Genomic DNA, 19,848 nt, shown 5'->3' on the forward strand with positions numbered 1-19,848 from the left:
GCGCCCCTATAAGCATTTTTAAAATAAATGCAATATTTAAAATATTTAAGAAGAAAATGTTTCCTAGCCTCCCCTCTGCCATTTGGTACGGGGGGCGGGGGAGGGGTATGTGTGTGTCCCACAGTGCTTGAACTCCTAGGGCACAGTCACCAAGCACGAGCACTGCATGGTCGTGCCCCTGGCTCTCCCAGAAGGGGCCCTCTTTCATTTACTTTGGATCTGAAGTGCTACACTCAGTGTGGGGTGCCCACAGAGCACAGTTTCCATGTCAGGGCACCCGGGTCACTGCATTTGGGCCTGTCGTTAGTGTCTGGCCCCTCCTATGTAAAGTCACAAAGCCACAGGTCTTCATGACAACTGAATCAAATCTGACAGAGGGCTGGGTAACCCATGAAGCTCTGTACCAAGGCTGATTCTTACCCTGCCTGGCAGTGCTTGATGAAATGTCAGCTGGCGAAAGTGGGGGCACACTCGGCATGTGCATCCCCCATGTCCCCTCAGGAGCACCTGTGCGGAAGGTCAGTGCCACTCTGGCTCACAGGCTTGGGGCTGCAGGGCCCCCAGCTCGGTGGCTCTCCCTTGATCCCCACCCTAGCAGCCCGCAAGCGCCCCCAGGCAGGCCCCGGAGGCAGGGGCCAGGGGCACATGGACACTTTTAAGACATCCCAGGAGAGGCACGGACAACCCCCCCTAAAAACCACAGACCCAGGGGCACCTGGATGGCATAGTTGGTTTCGGCTCAGGTTGTGATCTCAGGGTCGGGAGATCGAGCCCCGCATCCAGCTCCGCACTCAGCGTGGAGTCTGCTTAGGACTGTTTCTCTCCTTCTCCATCTGCCCCTGCCCCCTGCGCCTTTTGCTATCTCTGAAAGAAAGAAAGAAAGAAAGAAAGACAGAAAGACAGAAAGAAAGAGAAAGAAAGACCCAGAGACCCTCAGGGCGCCTGGCTGGCTCAGCCGGTGGAACATGCTTGATCTCTGGGGTGTAAGAGCCCCATGTTGGGTGTGGAGATCACTTAAAAATAAAATCTTTAAAAAAAAAACACAAAGAACCATGGACCCTCCTCAGAGACCTCCAATCAACAAATAAAAAAACTAAGGCCCCGAAAGGGAACTTGTAGAATAGACAGGAGAACCCTGGCACATCTCCCCTTTTCCCTCTGAGATAGGCACTGATGGTCAGGTCAGGGTTCCCAAGAAACGCTATGGAACCCATATTCATGACTGATTGATTGATTGATTGATTTTAGACAGAGAGAGAGAAAGAGCACAAGCAGGAGGAGCAGACAGAGAGGGAGAATCCGGCTAAGTGCAGAGCGCGACGTGGGGCTCTATCCCACGACCCTGAGATCACGACCTGAGCCGAAATCAAGAGCTGGATGTTTAACCAACTCCACCACCCAGGCATCCCCATGACCCACCTCTTTAAAAGACTTTTGAGGGGCGCCTGGGTGGCTCAGTCGTTAAGCGTCTGCCTTCGGCTCAGGTCATAATCCCAGGGTCCTGGGATCGAGCCCCACATCGGGCTCCCTGCTCGGCGGGGAGCCTGCTTCTCCCTCTCCCTCCGTCTACCACTCTGCCTACTGTGCTCTCTTTCAAATAAATAAATAAAATCTTTTTTAAAATAAATAAATAAATAATAAAAGACTTTTGAAAGAGAAAAATGAACCTAGTTTCCTTTACCCTGTATCAACGAAAGGTGAATTTTCCTTTCCTCCATTTAAAACCTGGTCAGTTTTTTTTTTTCTTTTTTTTTTTAACGAGGAAACTCTTTTTACATTGATATGAAAAGACGTCAAGACGTATTAGGTAAAAAGCAAAAGGGGAAACTTGATAAAATTATTTTTCTTAAAAGCAGGAGTAGACAATTGTGGGGATCTTTTCTCAATGTATATGGATATTGAATCAGCATGGTGTACGCTTCAAATATGCTACAAATTTATTTGTCAATTATAGCTCAATAAAGCTGAAGGGAAGAAAGCAAGGGGTAGAACAGCATGGACGACAGGCTGCCACTGCATATCAAAGGGGGAAGTGACCACATCGCTTCTGAGCTTCTCCAGGTCACAGGAGACTGAAAGCAGGCACTGCCCGAAGGAGCGGAACCGGGCAGCTTGGGTCTGGCCCGAAGGAGACATTTACTCTGTATGCCAAAAAAGTATCACGGGCAAAGTACTTTTTGACTTTTGAACTGCCTAAATACACTGCCTGCTCAAACACAAACACCATAAAAATTGTGGTCAAAGTTGACACACTCAGGGTCTTCCAAGACCCAGCTGCCAAACACCAACACCAAACCACTCTAGTTAGGAGCCATCTCATCTCCGGGTCAGGCACATGCCAACTGTCCCTGCCCTCACTTTGTTCATCTGTGAGCTGGGGATTTCTTATCCTTTCCTGTCCACATCACAGTATGGCTGTAAAACTCAAATTAATGGGGCCAGGAGCTATGCCCCCAGAGCTGGTACTCGGAGTCTAGTGGATATAAACAAAGATGCCTTTAAGTACTCCTATTACTTGCCTTTATGTGTATCACCCCCAGGAGAAAAATTAAGCTCTAAAGAGAGAAAAAGTCTGATGCACAAAGGATGTTCTTTACAATGTTCTTTAAACTCAGTAAAATCTAAATATCCAACTGTAGGGGAATGGCTTAGTCCACAGTAGAACACTTGCATTCATGAGTAATGATGGTTTGGAAGACTACAGAAGATATGTAAAAGCCCTTAAGGTATTATACATCCAGAGGAAAAGAAGGGTCTGAAGTCACATACGTAGTACAATTACGGACACGTGAAAACACACATAGCCATCTGTGGTCGAGATACTTCAGGTAGCCCCAGGATGTCTGCCTCCTGGTGTTCATGCCCTCCCGTAATCCCCTCCTCTTGAGTGGAACAGAACCCATGACTCGCTTCTAACTAAGAGAATATGGCAGAAGCGATAGGATGTATGGGGTTTTGTGTACATAAGTGCATACTTATAAGACTAGCGGGGCGCCTGGGTGGCTCAGTCGCTAAGCGTCTGCCTTCGGCCCAGGTCATGATCCCAGGGTCCTGGGATCGAGCCCCGCATCGGGCTCCCTGGTCCCTGCTCCCTGGGAAGCCTGCTTCTCCCTCTCCCGCTCCCCCTGCTTGTGTTCCCTCTCTCACTGTGTCTCTCAATGTCAAATAAATAAAATCTTTAAAAAAAAAAAAAAAGACTGTAGCACACATCTTGCTGGAGTTGCGACCTCCCCGGCTACCCTGAGCCTTGGAATCCACCATGTTGGTGAGTCCCACGTGGCCAGGAACCGTGGGCAGCTGGAGGAGCTGAAAGCAAGTCACTGGCCGATAGCCAAGAGGAAACAGAAGCCTTCAGTCCTGCAGCTGCAAAGAACTCAATCCTGCCAGCAACCTGAGTGGACTTAGAAGTGGATCCTTTCCCCGGCAAGCCCCGGATGATACCACAGCCCCGGCCTAGCGAGACCCCGAGCAGAGGAGCCAGCTGAGCCATGCCCAGATGCCTGGCCCACCGAAACTGGGAGATACTAAATGTGTGGTTTACGCCACTGCATGTGCAAGAACGCTGTCACACAGCAAGAGATAATAAACCATACATATGAAATTGTTTGGAAGAAACTATACCAAAATGCTGACAGTGGTTATATCTGGGAGCTTGGATCAGGGGTATTGCTTTTCTAGATATGAAATAGCCTCCTATAGGCTTACAATATTTATATAACGACAGAAAGTTTTAAAAAGTTTGAAGACACTGTATGAAAAACTGCTTGTCAATTCTGAACCCTGCACACCCCCAGGTATGGGTCCCACCCTGTGCAGAAACCAGAAACAGAGCCTGCAAGGCGGCTTTACCTCTGGTCGAGTCAACATCATCCTCAAACATTTTCTCCACCTCGGCCATGTGTAGCGGGGTAAACAGTTGAGACTCATGTTGGCCAAGAGTGATGGATAATGCCGGGGAGCTAAGAACCTCCTCGCTCTTCTGGAATCCACCTGGGGTGGATACCTGAAACAAAGAGGACTATAAGAACCGGGGAGTGAGAGGGTTGATTTCCTGAGCTGAACATTTCTAAGCACATCTTATTGAAATAGAGACTCTTCGCGGGGAGGACAGTGTATGTAGGGTTACAGTGAGGCAAATGAATAAATCTTTAACACTTTTAGACTGAGGAAGACCAAGAAAGATCTAGACTGTCTGTCCTAACTTTGGGGAGTTCATTACTGGTCCCCTTTTGCAGATGCTGTGACTGAGGCTCAGCAAGGTTAGCGGACACGGACAAGGTCTCACCCTCACAGACCAGGACTCCAATTTATAAGGTGCTTCCGTTCAGTAACTGTATTGTTTCAATCTTCAGTGCTCAGAATTCAAACCCCAAGGAATCCAGCTCCATCTTCCCCAGCCAATTTGATTTGGTCCTGAGCATCCCAGACGCCCGCCTGGGTCAGGGTCACATCAAATCATCTGCACACACACCAACGCTCCCGGAGACACCCCTGATAAGGGCTTTCTGCTTCCTCCTCCCATTGTCTCCCCATGCCCCCCACATAGCCTATTCTGCCCTCCCCAGCCTATCCAGCCTATCCAGCCATCAACAATGAACACCTCCTTTCTGTAGCCCCTACATATCCTTAACACAATGTTTCAGGTTACAAAAGGCTCAGGTCATCAAAGACTGCTTCCCCCAAAGGATGCCAGGAGTGGACCATGGGATAACCACTGAATGTCTGTTGCTCACTGAAATGCACTGCGTTGGGTCTTGGGCATTCAAGACTTTGGTTCAAAAAGCCAAAAGACAATGTGGAAGAAGTTGGATGGCTCACTCTCCCCACCGCAACCCCACCAAACCAGCAAACGTGCTCATCCTCCTGTGAACTTCTGTTCATTCCCTCATGGTCTATACACATTTGTTGAGTGTCAGGTACTGTAGGTACACGAGTGCACAGAGTGAAGACCTGCCTTCCTGGAGCCCAACAGGAGAACTAATTAATACTCCCACAGCCACACAGGCCTCAGATTAGACATCTCAGCACCATCTTTGGCTCTTCCCTTCTCCTTCTATGCATTCTTACTGTCCCTCCTGCTGATTCTTACTAGGCTCCTCCTCCTATACCTAACGCCTTGCTCCCCCACATCCCTGGCCCATCCCAAACACTGGCCTTGTGCTGGGACAAGTATAGGGATGTCCCCTAACTGGGACCAGAGTTTGGCCTTCCTTTCCCCTCCACCTCCCCACATTGGGATCAATCACCTTTCTGGAAGACAAATCTGATTATAACTTTACCCCAGCTCTGACACTTCCCAGGCTACTACCACGCCCCCCACCCCCACTCCTGAGTGTGGCACTCAAAGCCCTTTGCATTGTAGCCCTGACCTGTCTTTCTAGTTTCAATGCTCACACCATGGTCCAGGCACACCAACTGCTTTCCATCATCCCCAAACGCAGCAAGCATTCCACTTTTACTCACATGTTCCCTCTATGCAATGCAGACCATCTCCCCTTGACGTGAACTCCTACCCACTCTTCAAACCCTGGCTCAAATGACACCTCCTCCAAGGAGCTTTTCCATAACTTTCAGGTGACAGTCATCGCTGCCAACTCCATGCTCCCAAACCCTTTGTTCGTATCTGCCATGCATGCATGATACTTGTGCATGTCTGTCCATACGTGTAGACAGCCAGGGAAACACCCAGCTGTAGAGTCCCAGAGCTCTGGGTTAGAATTCTGCCTGGCTCCCTACTTCCAAGCTAATTTACCTTGGGCACATCACATCACTTCTCTGAGCCACATGTTTCTCATCTGCAAAATAGAGACCCGCAGTACCCACTTTGCAGGGTTGTGGTAGTACCTACATGACCCCCGAACACATTGGCAGTCTCAGCAGACTGTAGTTACGTAATAAATGATAGCTCCTATTATTACTCCTGTCTCCTAGTGAGCTCTTTGAAGGCAAGGACATATTTAGTTTATCTTAATTTAATCTTTTTTTTTTAAAGATTTTATTTATTTATTTGACAGAGAAAGACACAGCGAGAGAGGGAACACAAACGGGGAGTGGGAGAGGGAGAAGCAGACTCCCCGCCGAGCAGGGAGCCCGATGCGGGACTCGATCCCGGAACTCCAGATCATGACCTGAGCCGAAGGCAGTCGCTTAACCAACTGAGCCACCCAGGCGCCCTATCTTAATTTAATCTTAATTTAACTTGTACTAATGATCTCTCTATTCTCCAGCCCCAAGCATACAATAGACACTAATTGCTTATCTTAGGCTTGAGGGTAATGTATACAGCCTATCCCACCACTGCCACAACTTGGCTGGACAAAATTAAGGATAGTCCCTGCAGAGAATGCAAATTGGTAGCCTCAGATTTGTTGCATTTGGCCAACATAGTGCTTTAAAAGGGAAAACCAGCCTGCTGCCATGCACAGGTAACTTACCTACCTGGCCTTGTGAATATCTGAGTTTGCTACCCTGATGCAGAGACTGATAACTGATAGACTTCTGAGCTAATGAGCGACACCTGGGCGGCTCTGGAACGCCCCTCCCCTTTACCAACCTCAAATAGTTTTCTTACCTTTTGAGACTGAGGGCTCTCTCTTAAGTCCTCGGAAGACACTGGTCTTGACCTAGAAAAGGGAATCATGGTCACTTTATTCCAACTTTCTAAGACCATGTGGGAGGCTGACCTAGCTAGGTCACAAGAGGGTGGAAAAGAAGTCAGGGTCGGGGGTCGGGGGCTGCTACCTGTACCCACAGACACCCCCAGCACGCATCTGATGAGCATCCTTTTTCCCCAGGAGCTCCTCCAGCAGGAAGCTTTTCCCAAGCCTATCCCTGTGAGCCTTCCTCCCCCTGATGGGAAGGAGTTGTCCTATTGAAGCCCTGGGGCTTCTCAAGTGAATGCCAGAGGATTCCTAAAGCAGGCCACACTTTCTACAGAATTAGAAGGGGCTTAGGAGGCCATGCAGTTAGGAGACCAACTACAATTCACATACCGGGAAAAGAATGTCCAGGGGCAGGCACATGTCCAAAGGGTCAAACACAGGGTCCGGAGATGGTGAAGGATGGCCCTACTTTCCACTTCCTCCCCCTCCCCCATCTGCCCTCCTGTGCGCCTGGAGACAGGACCTCTATGGAAGGACGGAATCCTCCTCACTGCAACATGGGATCACATGAGAGTATGGGAGAGGTGCGGTCCACAGAGTTCTACTCTGAGAATAGAAAGGACATATTTCTACTAGGTCAGTGGCTCCTCCATGTAAGATGGAAGACAGCACTTTGTTAGGATTATTTGAGTGTCAGTCTGCCTCACCAGCAAGAATCCAAAGAGCTTTTTAGGATGGCAGGGGAATGGCCAGGAAAGAGTCAAGCCCCAGACAGGCTCAGGGGACAGAGCTAATGAGCCAGACTGGCTTGACAAAGAGCTCCTGAGGGTGTGGGGAGGGGAGGAATAGTGGGAGAGAAGAGAGGAAAGAAAAATGGAAGCAGAATGTAGAAGCTCCAGTATTTCGCCAGGGAGTCCGAGCAGGATGAAGGGCAATTATGGAAACTCATCAGCATAAGCAGAGGGAAGATTGAAGACTGGCCAACAGTGTCCCAACCTAAATTGTCTTGGCGGCAGCTCAGATGTGAAAACCAAAGGAGAGAAAGGAGCCAAAGGAAAGGAAATTTGGAAGCCAAGAACCAGGGTAACTGAGGGTAACATTTCCAGGAAAGGCAGCAAGGAGGGAAAGTGGCTTCATGCATGTGATGCTGGGCTGTCCAATTAGAAATGAGAAACAAATACCTGGAAATATGGGGCCTGAAACTGATGACTGGCTACATTTAGGGGATAGAAAGAGGAGGGGAAACATGCAAAAGACAGGAGGAAGGAAGCCTCAAAGTGGACGGAGAGGGTAAGAAAAAGACAAGGCCACTGAACACAGCCATTAAAGGTCACTGAGGAAAAAAGCTGCAGGAGTGGATTGATAGATCCACTTCTGTTAAGAATATTGTGCATGGGGGCACCTGGGTAGCTCAGCTCAGTTGGTTGAGTGTCTGCCTTTGGCTCGGGTCATGATCCTGGGGTCTGGGATTGAGCCCCATGCCAGGCTCTCTGCTCAGTGGGGAGCATGCTTCTCTGCCTGCCGCTCCCCCTGCTTGTGCTGTCAGGTAAATAGATGAAATCTTAAAAAAAAAAAAAAAAAGAATATTGTGTATGTATATGTTGGCACATGCAGAGCCTGGAAAAATACACTCCAAATTTAGTGGTGGTTATCTCTGGCAGGTGAGATTATGGAGGATTTCTATAGTCTAAATCATGCATTTCTCCATTTTTAATTCAAAAAACATTCATGGCAATCTTTAGGATTTATTTCGGTGGAGCAGGTCAAGTGGTGGATAGCGATTTACATCACTCATCTGTGAAAGACCACTGGCTGGGAGTGGTCGCTGCAGCATCATTCGTAGTGGCAAAAAATAAGGCAAATTGGCTATGGAAGAGGAGCGGCTGAGTGAATCAGTACGCCTGCGCTCAGAACATCCCCACAGCACTCAAAAGGCTGAACCTGGCCTTCAGCAGAGGACTAGCAGGGATTTCCAATAGGTAGTAATAAGTAAGAAAAGATGCAAAAAGTGCACAGTACGATGCCAATTTTTATAAAAGAATGACAGGGACGCCTGGGTGGCTCAGTCGTTAAGCATCTGCCTTCGGCTCAGGTCATGATTCCAGGGTCCTGGGATCGAGCCCCGCATCTGGCTCCCTGCTCCACGGGAAGCCTGCTTCTCTCTCTCCCACTCCCCCTGCTTGTGTTCCCTCTCTCGCTGTGTCTCTGTCAAATTAATAAAATCTTTAGAAAAAAATAAAAAAATAAAAAATAAATAAAAGAATGACAAATAGGTATGTATTTACACATATAAGAACATGTGTGTACATACACAGACATACATACACACATTTGTAAACAGGACTACCCTTAACAATTATGGGGCTGAGAACAAGAGAACAAATACAGGTCCACAGAGCAAGTCGTTTTAAGTAGTTAGAAATCAAGTTAATATACTATTAAATAAAGCACATTCTCTTCTTCTACCTTGACAAATACTTTCCATAACCTGGAAAACCAGTTTCAAATTTACAGTTCTTGAACTCCTCAGCAAAGTGCCAGAATTTGGCAGTGTGGACAGAACCAGCTTCCAAGTCCTCTGCCCACCCACCACACTCAACCCGTCCTGGTTAAGGGGCTTGTGGATGGTGGCAGGTTGACAAGACACCCCAGCCCACATGCAAGCCACACCTCACCTCCACTGCTCCACGGCCACCTCAAACCTAGGGGGCTGCCCTCAGAAACTATGCACTGGGCAACAGGCCCACAAAGAATCAGATTCAAAGCACTTTGGGCAGGGGACTCCAGTATTTAGAGCTGTGGGGGCTGGGGGGGGTGGGCTCTAAGGGCCATTAGTAGGACCACTGGTGAAATTTGAACACGGACTGTATATTCTTTTCTTTTTAAAAGATTTTTATTTATTTATTTGACAGAGAGATACACAGAGAGAGAGGGAACACAAGCGGGGAAGTAGGAGAGAGAGAAGCAGGCTTCCCGCTGAGCAGGGGGCCCGATGCGGGACTCGATCTCAGGACTCTGGGACCACGACCTGAGCCGAAGGCAGACGCTTAACGACTGAGTCACCCAGCCGCCCCTGGATGGCTCAGTCCGTTGAGCGTCTGCCTTCGGCTCAGATCATGTCCCAGGGTCTGGGCATCAGGGCCCGCACTGGGCTCCCTGCTCAGCGGGGAGTCTGCTTCTCCCTCTCCCTCTGCCCCTCCACCCCACTTGTGTTCTCTCTCAAATAAATAAAATCTTAAAAAAAAGAGAGAGAGAATGTCCTTGTTCTTAATACACACGAGTATTTAAGGGCAAAAGGGTACAATGTAATTTATTCTCAAGAATTCAACAAACATGTATAATGATAAAGCAAAATGTTCACAATCTGGACAAATGCAAGTTCTTTATACCATTCTTACAACTATTTAAATATTTTTAATTGTTTCAAATTACTAAAAGTTTCATGAGTGGTAAGTATGTGTCTCACCAAAACACCCTTCTCTGTGTATTTTCATGAACCAAACAAGTGGAAAAATACGGATTGAGGGCAAGAGACACCCAAGAGAAAAGTTAAGAGTAAGAATAAGAAGCAGAGAGAAATACTAGTACTCTACTAGTGAAGGAAAAAAATTGAGATGTAGAATTAAACTTCTAGGGGCACCTGGGTGGCTCAGATGGTTAAGCGTCGGCCTTTGGCTCAGGTAGTGATCCCAGCATCCTGGGATCAAGCCCCGCTTTGGGCTCCCTGCTCAGTGGGGAGCCTGCTTCTCCCTCTGCCTCTGCCCCTCCCCCTGCTCATGCTCTCTCATGAATAAAACCTTAAAAAAAAAAAATTAAATTTCTATCTAGAATTAGAGAACAGGTTAAGATTAAGGAGAAGCCATCCCCACTGGCCTCCATCTACTCCCTCACCTTTCCCTGCTCTGCAGGACGTGGCGGGGTGGAGCACGCCACAAACCTGGAAACGGGAGAAAGATTGGAACAGCCACTAGGGGAGCATACCAGGTATGGGAAGAGAATCATTGGTTTGCGGAATTGGTGTGTAAGAATTCATACAGACAGATGACTTAAGGCCAAACACAGTTACAGCTGTCCTGGAAACAGAGATGCCCTCCTGTTCAGCCTTTGGTTGCAGGCAAATGCATCTTGTGGCCCGTGTTTCCAATCTCCGGGAGACAACGTTAACTCCAAACCCTCACTCACCCTGAACCAGTGTGTTCTCCCCAGGTAACCTTGCTGGCTACATTTGACAGAGGTATGCTGGTTTTCGACTTCCATTTCAACTGAGACATCTTGGCGCTGTCCCGGAGTCCCAAGGAGCTCCTCTATGACGTCACTGCAGAACCCCGAGGGCTTCCGCAGTCAGCTGGCCACGTTTAGAACCAGGAGAACGAGACAGTTCCACGTGCAGAACACAAAACGGAACATCAGAATCCATCCCACAAACCACACCACACAGCCATCTTTCATCCGATGTGAGACATTCTCTTTATTGATAAAAGTTGAGCTTACAGCAACGACAGGAGCTACAGCACAGACAGGACAAGTATGAGTACAACATGCCCCGTAGGACATACACAGCACAGTGCCCACCTCTCACGGAAACGGTGCGAAATGCCAGGGGGCCTTATAAAGGAGGATTCACCAAAACCAAAAGGCCAATTGGCCCCCACAGTTGGGACACGGAAGGCACAGGAGCTCTCCATGCTGTCCTCTGCGTGAGCTCCAATTCTTTGACAAGAGGAAGGCTACAAGAGCATTGTGGATGGGGGTCCTTCGATCTAACCTCAGAGAGCCCTGGACTAGATGCAGCACTGTTCAATCTTGGTCCATGGCACAACACAACAGGGTGACTTGGTCAAAGATAAATCTGTTGGGAAGATTTCAACCAGGGACATGGATACCCGGGTTTAAAGATACCCAGGTTAAATCCTATTTCGTGACCTAGATGTTACCAAAATGTTAATTTACCACCAAACAAGACATTCTCCCCAGATCTATACCACAAAGACAACACCAACACACAAAAAAAGAAAAAGTCTGCTCCCGTTTCATCAATAATGGAGACACAATTTTGTCACACTGTAGAATATTAAAAGTAGAGTGGTTCAATGAAATGTCATAAAAGGTACAACTCTTTAAAATCAGTTTTATTAAACTAGGTATTAATACTAGAAGGATTTACTGAAAAAAGAAAACAAGGCGAATGGCTCCACATTTGACTGTTTCCCACTCTTGTTGGCTTTCATACATACATCTATGTATTCCTGCACTTGTCAATTTTTCGATATGAGCCTAAAATATGCTAAATTGTCATAATAAATATATTTCTCCTTCCCTGGGAAGAAACAGGAGAAAAAAGGGGAAATATTAAGATGCATTCCACTCTTTAGGTAAAGAAAGCTCAGAAAACTCCCACCTAAAAAGAATGAAAATATGACCATCAATAACTCAGGTTAAAAAACCAAAAGACACAACAAGACAAAACAAAACCCAAAAAACTAAAAATAGAAGTGGGAAGGAAGATGTTCACAAGTAAAATCTCCTAGGGGCCCCTGGGTGGCTCAGTTAAGCATCTGACTCTTGATTTCAGCTCAGGTCGTGGGATGGAGCCCCTGTGTTAAGCCCCACTTGCAGCAAGGAGTCTGTTTGGGATTCTCTCCCTCTGCCCCTCCCCACCCCTACACTCTCTAAAATAAATCTTTAACACAGTTCAAATGCCAAAGATTTCAAAATACCAGGATTTAAAAAAAAAAAACATATTCTCAATGTGCTTCATTAAGTACTTACCCACCTCCTCCCCCCAAAAGAAAACACTTCTTAAGGACTGGGGGGAAAATATTAAATCACAGAATTAGAAATTCTTAGGAAATTTTTTTTAATTATTTTTATTTCATTCAACATTGAATTACTTCTTCTCTCAGCCTTTAAAATTAATAGGGAGGGTGGTGCACACAGAGGCAAGCTGGGATAGCCTACAGCTACCTGTAAAAAACACAAACAGTTTATTCCATTCAACCATGCAGGATTCAGATTTTAAACTAAAAACAGCAGTCATATGTAATTATACATTTAACTCTCCCATCCTTCTATAGAAAAACATATAAAATACCAAAAAAAAAAAAAAGGTAGTATTGGGTTAGAAACCTTTAGAATGCTAAAATCCAGATGGACCATGAGGTATGACAGACCTTAAAATCACTAGAACTACCTCAAAATAAATCAACAGGGCCCCCATATGAGAACTATGAATACAAACGTAGTAGAACTACTGGTGAGCAAGGAAGGGAGGAAAGGAACCTGCAGGTCACTCAAACCCAACTAGGATAAGCCACAGCAGATCCCAGTGCAGCATATCTAGAGTCTTGTACTACACGGCGATTCGGGGATGGGCGTACAGCAGGCCGCCTTCCCCACAGATTCACTCTCCACGGCCTGTCACCCACAGCCAACTGCGGCCTGGAAGCAAAGGTCAACAGTAGCCTAACACTACGTCACAGTGCCTACGTCATTCGCCTGACTTCACCTCCACACATGGACGTTTCACCATCTCCCATCATCACAAGAAGGGGGGAGGATGGCACACTAAGATCCTCTGAGAGACCATATTCATTGAACTTTTATTACAGTATACTGTTCCATTTGTTCTATTATTAGTTGTTGCTACTCTCTTACTGTGCCTGATTTATAAATTATTTTATCATAAGTATGTCTGTATAGGAAAAAACGTAGTACACAGAGGAATCAGTACTAGCTGCGGTTTCGGGCATCCACTGGGGGTCTTGGAAATGTATCCTCTGCAGCTACGGTGGGACTGCTGTATTAGCAAAGCTCTCCCTGCAGCTTGCAGCCAAATGCGTGTTAAACTACTTGTTACTTCTCCTGTCAAAGCTTCTTTTACAAACTTTTTTTAAAAGTAGGCTCCATGCCCAGCGTGGAGCTCGATGCAGGGCTTGAACTCACAACCCTGAGATCAAGACCTGAGCTGGGGGCACCTGGGTGGCTCAGTCAGCTAGGTGACCAACTCTTAGTTTGGTTCAGGTCATGATCTCAGGGTTGTGAGATGGTGCCCCCATGCTGGGCTCCACATTGGGCTCTACACTGGGCATGGAGCCTGCTTGGGATTCTTTCTCTCCCTCTCCCTCTGCCCCTCCCCACCCTTCTCTCTCCCTCTCTAAAAAATAAAATGACCTGAGCTGAAATCGGGAGTCAGATGCTTAACCAACTGAGCCACCCAGGCACCCCTAGAGTCAAAACTTTTATTAAAACACAGAGAAATTGTACACTTTACAATTTCATTGTGAGAATTTTTTCAAACTTCCACATACAAAGTGTATGCAGCTGATGCTAAGAAAGATCGTGTTTTTCTCTGAACCAAAGCTGTCCCTCTCCTGATGAAAACTGGCCCCAGGGGCATCATTTGCCAGAACTAGGCACTCCTCCATTCTTTTCTGAGATCAGCTTTTCACAGACCTAAGTAACTGTCTCTGGTCCAAAAGAGATCTTGGGGAAACCATCCTTGGCCCACTCCCCACTGAACCAATGAAAAACTGTGCTCTGGAGACCTGGGATGCAGGCCTGGAGGAGGACCGTGGTCTCAACTGCTGGTCCCACTGACTCCCTCGTTCATTTTGGTAAAGGTCAGAGGACTCAAGCCACACACTCCCTTTATACATTCAGTCTACCCACTTGTATGCTTAACCCTGGACTTGACTTTAATAGTCTACACTGCAATTTTGTGACTCACACGCTAAGGCTGAATCTTAGAAACTCCTCTCTGCCCCCACTGAAAACTAGGAGGAACCATAAAGCCAGCTCTGTTAAGACTTACCCAGATGGGCTGAATCACACCTACCAACTTCCCAAATCTCATTCTACAACCAGAACTAAAGTTAGGGTTAGGGTTAGTAAAAAGAATAAATTCCTCTTCCTCCTCTTGCTCATGCCTGCACCCAGCCAATCCCAACAATACCTGCAGACTGGGGAAAACACTTCAAATAAACCAGGAAAAGGGAGGAATTTTTTTTTTAATTTTTAAGGTAAGATGTGACAGAACTGCCAACTGCTGACAGATCACTCTGCAATTCTAACTCTCTCTCTTGATACCATCTACAAAGTTCTAGGCTTTGGTGGCTAACCTACACTGTGTGAACTCAAAAGTAGGACATCGTCCTAAATTCTACCTCAACACTGACCACAGGCTCAGGGTCAGTGTGGTTCAAGCCATTACTTCTACTTCCATGCGCTCTGTTGACACCAGCCAGATTTGGGTCACCCGCACTGATCTCATTAGGTTCATCAGGCTTAAAGCCTAGGTTGTGTTTGTGGACTATGGTGAACTGTGGTAAATATCACAAAAGGAGCTCCTCATACCAAACCTTGTAAAATACTCCTTAAAGAAAAACTTCTCTAGAGTCACTTTGGTTATAGCAAAACTGCTTCCTGTCCAACACCATATTACATTCTAGAGAGTACACCTTGAAGAAAATACAAGTTTTTAAATCAATGAATGTGAATTACTGAATCACTGAATCTTCATTTCAAAGAAAATGGTGAAATGTGTGTTTAGACTTCAATTTCCCTCAGGAAAAACAGGATGAAAATCATAATCTGAAAACCTAAAGGAGCTGGACTCCTCAATACCACCACCAAGCTGAAAAAGAAACAGTAAAGGAACTTGTTACTTACTTTACAAAGTACTGGAAGCCTATCTTAAGCAGTGCCCTCCTGAATTTTCAGGATACAAAAACCCTGTCCTAAACTTTTCAGATCTAGAAATTCTAGAGAATGTCAGCTGATCTGAAGAACCTATGCGGGGCTTTCTAACGTTGTGGCTGCTTTTTCTAGCAGCTCATACTGATCCCAACAAGTACCCAGTGAGTGAGGCTCTTCGGCCAACATCATCATCCCCATTTTGCAGGTCAGAACAAGAGAGATCAATTAGCTGAGAAGTCACAAAGTTAGGAGGGACCTGCAAGGACTCAAATCTGATGTTCCCCCATCAGAATCAGACTTGAACTTGTAGGCACGTATGTAAGGCCAAAGTACAAGTCTGAGGGCTACATCAAGCCCATGTCGCCTGAGATACATAGTAAAATGCAGATTTTCAATCTTCCGACTCAATTTCTGGAGATGGACTTCAGAAATACGTCAGTCAAGTTCCCCAGGTGATTCTGAAGCCCATTAGTTTGAGGACCACCAGCCTGAGTGAATCATAAATCCCAGTCCAGCCAGAGGACCCATGTGTTTACCTTTCCTCAAGCAACAGAGAACTCGCCAAGCAAACCAAACAGCTTATTCAAGTTAACTGCACCAAGTGACCTAACCTGAACTAGTCCTATCAAGACTTTATAGGCCTCAGCCTAAAGAACAAGGTCAATAGACTTAGGCCAGAGGTACACAGAGGATCAGCTTCACTCCTTCCAAGGTAACTTCTTAGTTGACGTTACCCTATATATAGTATCTTCACCAACTCCAAGCATGCCTGGAGGTATCTTCTTGTAGACTGCCAACACGTGGGGTGCCAAATTCCTTCTGAAGGTGCACAACATTTCAAGAAAGGTACCATACCACTAATTTCTAGGGGAAGTAACGTGGATTTAACCCTAGGCAAAATCATCAAGTTGGGTTTACAGAGCATCCATAAGTGTGGCAAGAACCCTAAAGATCATACAGAAACTACCTCCTACCCATTTAACTTTACTTCATACTGAAAATGGCAGCAAGTCTCCTTTTGAACTCATTTCTTATAGCATAGAATTTTAAAAGGGAGGGGAAAATGATGACAATTCCAGGCTATTTCATAGATTCAGACCGTGGTCACTGCCTCTGAAACATACTTTCAGGGGAGGGGGGAAGCATCTCCCCGGGGCAGCCAGCCAGCACTGTGCTGCGGCAGTTCTCAGGAGGAATCCGCCCGAAAAGGCTTCAAGGCTGCGGGGCCAAGCCTTGGGCTTCTCAAAGACCTCTCACGGTAACATGAGAATGTCTAACAGCAGGAGACTGAGAAATGTGAAGAACGGAGAAAAAAGGAACAGGCTTAGAAATAAGTACATTTGAAAAAACAGCGGAAGACTGAAAAGATCACTCTGAATTTAAGAAAGAAGAATCGGTACCTTACCATTTGAACCTAAAAGAATATACCCAGGACAAGACAAATTTCAGAAGACATGACACTCTTGAAATACAGAATTTTATTTAGAAACTGTTTAAAGTAGAAAAAAACCCTGTCAAGAAAGACCAGGTGGAAAATGGGTTCCCAAAAAAATGGAATTTTAGGGCAACAAAAGTCTAAAAGGCCACAAAAGAGAAATAGCACCACTGTTATTTGAACAATGGCTAGTTACTTGCATTTTTTGGCATTGTTAATTACTGAATCTGGGTTTTCCTCTGAATTCCACACAGAGCATGCACTACACAACAATTTTATCATAAAATATCTGCTTTCTACACACATTTTAGGACAAGCTACCACCAGGAACAAATCAATACAAATACATCAGGGACTGAACAATCTCAGTAGTGGGTGACACACATTTTGCAGAATTCTGCCAAACAAAGGAACTGAATAGGCTAGGGGCAAAGCAAATGAGGAAGAGTTAAGGAATGAAATATTTTAAATATTAATAATTAATTCAGACACGGTACTGTATCTTCTGCAAAAGAAAATTAACATTTAGTAACACGCTAACGAATTTTATCTCCAAAGAGATTAGTGCACTGGCAAAGTATTCTGATAACAGTGGAGGGCGGTGGACAGCAGGTACCGAGAACACCCAGCCTTGCAGATCCCAAGGTAGCGATGGCCTTCAATGGTCACTCCCTTTGCCAGAAGTCCAGAAAGAACTTGTAGCGTGACCACCTGCCTGCTGAACTTACACTCTAAGCAGCAAACTTTAAGGAGCCAAAGAGGAGTCCCCAGTGGGCGAGGGGAGCAGAGAAGAGAAACATGTTCAATGTAAACTTAAAAGACAGTAAAATGGGACACGACCCCCATTCAAATCCCAGAGATGTGGGCAAGTCCCCAAAAGTAGTTGTTAGATTTAAAAACTGGACATACCTCATTCCCCAAGAAACACAATACATAGAAATTTCAGGGATAACTGGAAAAAATCGTCAGAGAAATGTTCAATGAAATTCAAGCTCTTCAACTCAAACATCCCAGGGCTGAAACACACCCTCTATTCATCCAGGCAACAATGCCTCTTACTTCTTAGAGCAGGGATACTACTGGTCAAGGACACCAAATGGCTTCACAGAGCAACTTTTTAAACTTTCCTTTTGGGCCAAGGTCTAGGTCTTTGAGGATTCAAGCAGCCCTGCAAGGCCTGTGAACAGCAGATTCCGAAGGTCCAGAGGTCTGGCCCTTCTTCCTTCCCAGATACAATGTCAAACATGTAAAATCTCCTGTCATGTTACATTTTATATTTTGAAATATGGAAGCATATTTTAAATACTCTTAAGGCATTTATTTATTAAAACGTTCTCTGCCAAGATTTCACATTAGCTTAAAATTCAAATCAGTCTTTACATTTCTCTACTGAGGTTTCCACCTCAGAGTATCACATAAAAACACCTTCTCCAGCAATCAGTGTTACCAGCGTCCACACGGTGAGCCCCATGGTCAGCCTCTTTGTTCCCTAGGTGACCCAACTAGATGTTAATACTGCTCTGCTACAGGGTAAAAGCTCCTAACTCAAACTCATTGGAAAAGGGGTGAAACTTCTGCAAAGTGCACTTTAAGAAGAGGTACTGTTTGCTCATGAAAAGAAACCAGTGAGTCCTCTAAGAATAATAAAAGGGGGTATTTTACAGTTAAGCACATGATTTGGAGTGAAGAATTCGGATGTTGCTCTGCTGGTCCAGGCCATTAATACTCTTCTTGTTCCTCCTGTGGGCCCCCTTCATCAGGTATCACAAAGCCTTCCTAAAACGGGAAAACAAGAGGGGACAGCTATTATTCAGCACCAAATGAAGGATCAGTTTCTACTGTGGGGCCACTTTCCTCATATTTACAGCCTCTCAAAGTCAACGGCTCTTCCTGTCTCTACCACACACTTGACGTTTAATAGCACAAGGCCACGTGACCACCACTTTATCAGACAGTGGAAACATCTCACAAAAGGCAAAAACTAAGCATAAATTTACCCTCAAAAGTTGATTTCTTAAATATGTCTTGATTATGATGACGATTTCACACATCATCAAGTTGTACTTAAATAGGTACAGTTCATTACATCAATTCTACCTCAGTAAGGTTGTTAAAAAAAAAAAAAAATATATATATATATATATATACCCTCAAAAATCCCTGAAGTCATCATGAAAGTTCAGTACCATGCCATCTCCTCTCAATAAACTGTCTATACAGCCAGCTTTTCTTTCCGCCCTCCTCTGATCGCACTTAAGGACCATGCAAGCCATTGTGGGTGTTGTGGGTTTACCCAAAATATTCACAATACCCACGGTAGCCACCAAGACTGATCCAACATTAGTGGCATGGGAATACAGCCGACTCGCAGCTCCCACCTCACACTCCCTCTAGGGCATTCTGGCATCTAGTAACGGCTACACACCATAAAAATCAGACTTTCCCTTCGACCACCATCTTATTTTTTTTCAACTAAATCTCTATAGCTGAATTTACTTAAGATAGGACTCCACTAAAATAATACTCAGACTAGACCAAGTATCTTCATCATCTTTGTTTTCAATGAAGCTGGCAAAGAGCAGCCCAGAATAAGGGTTTACTGAACAAAGTATCATCTTTTCAATCATCCGTCTTCATCCCCTGAAATTCACTTGGTATATTTAGAGAACAGTGTTAATGACAATATTAATATTTCCTTATATTTGTATACTGCTATACATACCATAAAACACTTAAGAAGTAACACTGTAGCTTGATCCTACAGACCTTACTAGGTGTGCAAATTTATAAATAAGCAAAGCCATTAAACAATGGACATAGCAAGATACCAAATCCTAAATGTAGGGAAAATCAGTCTCCCCTGATCAGCTAGCATGTCATGATTAATATCAGCAGATTCAGCTGTGTAATAATATACATGGATCCCGGGCAACTTGACCATAAAGTACTGTGAAGAAATGGGAACCAGGCACACTCCTGGGGAGGAGGAACAAAGATACAATCTGACAGCTACAGGCAGGGGACATCAAAAAGGGGCCAGGAACCTGGTTCCCAGGTCATGCCTGGGGCCCTGATAAAATGGAGCTAAGAGGTCCAAGTTGCAGGGGGTAGAGATGG

At 45.6% G+C, this 19,848-nt stretch overlaps 2 protein-coding genes across 5 annotated transcripts in view; both read right to left on the minus strand.

Annotated features, from left to right (window-relative positions):
• The window catches only part of EFCAB8 (EF-hand calcium binding domain 8), a 65,157-nt gene extending 54,245 nt beyond the window's left edge, over positions 1 to 10,912 (minus strand). The window contains exons 1-2 of one of the 2 annotated variants that reach the window (XM_064572930.1): positions 10,785 to 10,912; positions 3,850 to 4,003 (exon numbers count right to left, since the gene is read on the minus strand). In XM_064572930.1, coding sequence (XP_064429000.1) covers positions 3,850 to 4,003; positions 10,785 to 10,859 — 229 coding nt within the window. In that variant the 5' untranslated portion in view covers positions 10,860 to 10,912. Of the gene's footprint in view, positions 1 to 3,849; positions 4,004 to 6,571; positions 8,707 to 10,784 lie in introns of those variants that run through there. The other variant, XM_045885533.3, reaches the window with a different exon arrangement.
• A 133-nt stretch (positions 10,913 to 11,045) lies between these two features.
• MAPRE1 (microtubule associated protein RP/EB family member 1) overlaps positions 11,046 to 19,848 on the minus strand; it is a 36,350-nt gene continuing 27,547 nt past the window's right edge. For all 3 annotated transcript variants that reach the window (XM_064572933.1, XM_064572931.1, XM_064572932.1), the window contains exon 7: positions 11,046 to 18,507. In XM_064572933.1, coding sequence (XP_064429003.1) covers positions 18,451 to 18,507 — 57 coding nt within the window. In that variant the 3' untranslated portion in view covers positions 11,046 to 18,450. The remainder of the gene's footprint in view (positions 18,508 to 19,848) is intronic.

The sequence above is a fragment of the Mirounga angustirostris genome, unplaced genomic scaffold (assembly GCF_029215605.1).
Source record: "Mirounga angustirostris isolate CCGP_5_RB_7025 unplaced genomic scaffold, mMirAng1.0.hap1 SCAF_10, whole genome shotgun sequence".
NCBI classification, from domain to species: domain Eukaryota; kingdom Metazoa; phylum Chordata; class Mammalia; order Carnivora; family Phocidae; genus Mirounga; species Mirounga angustirostris.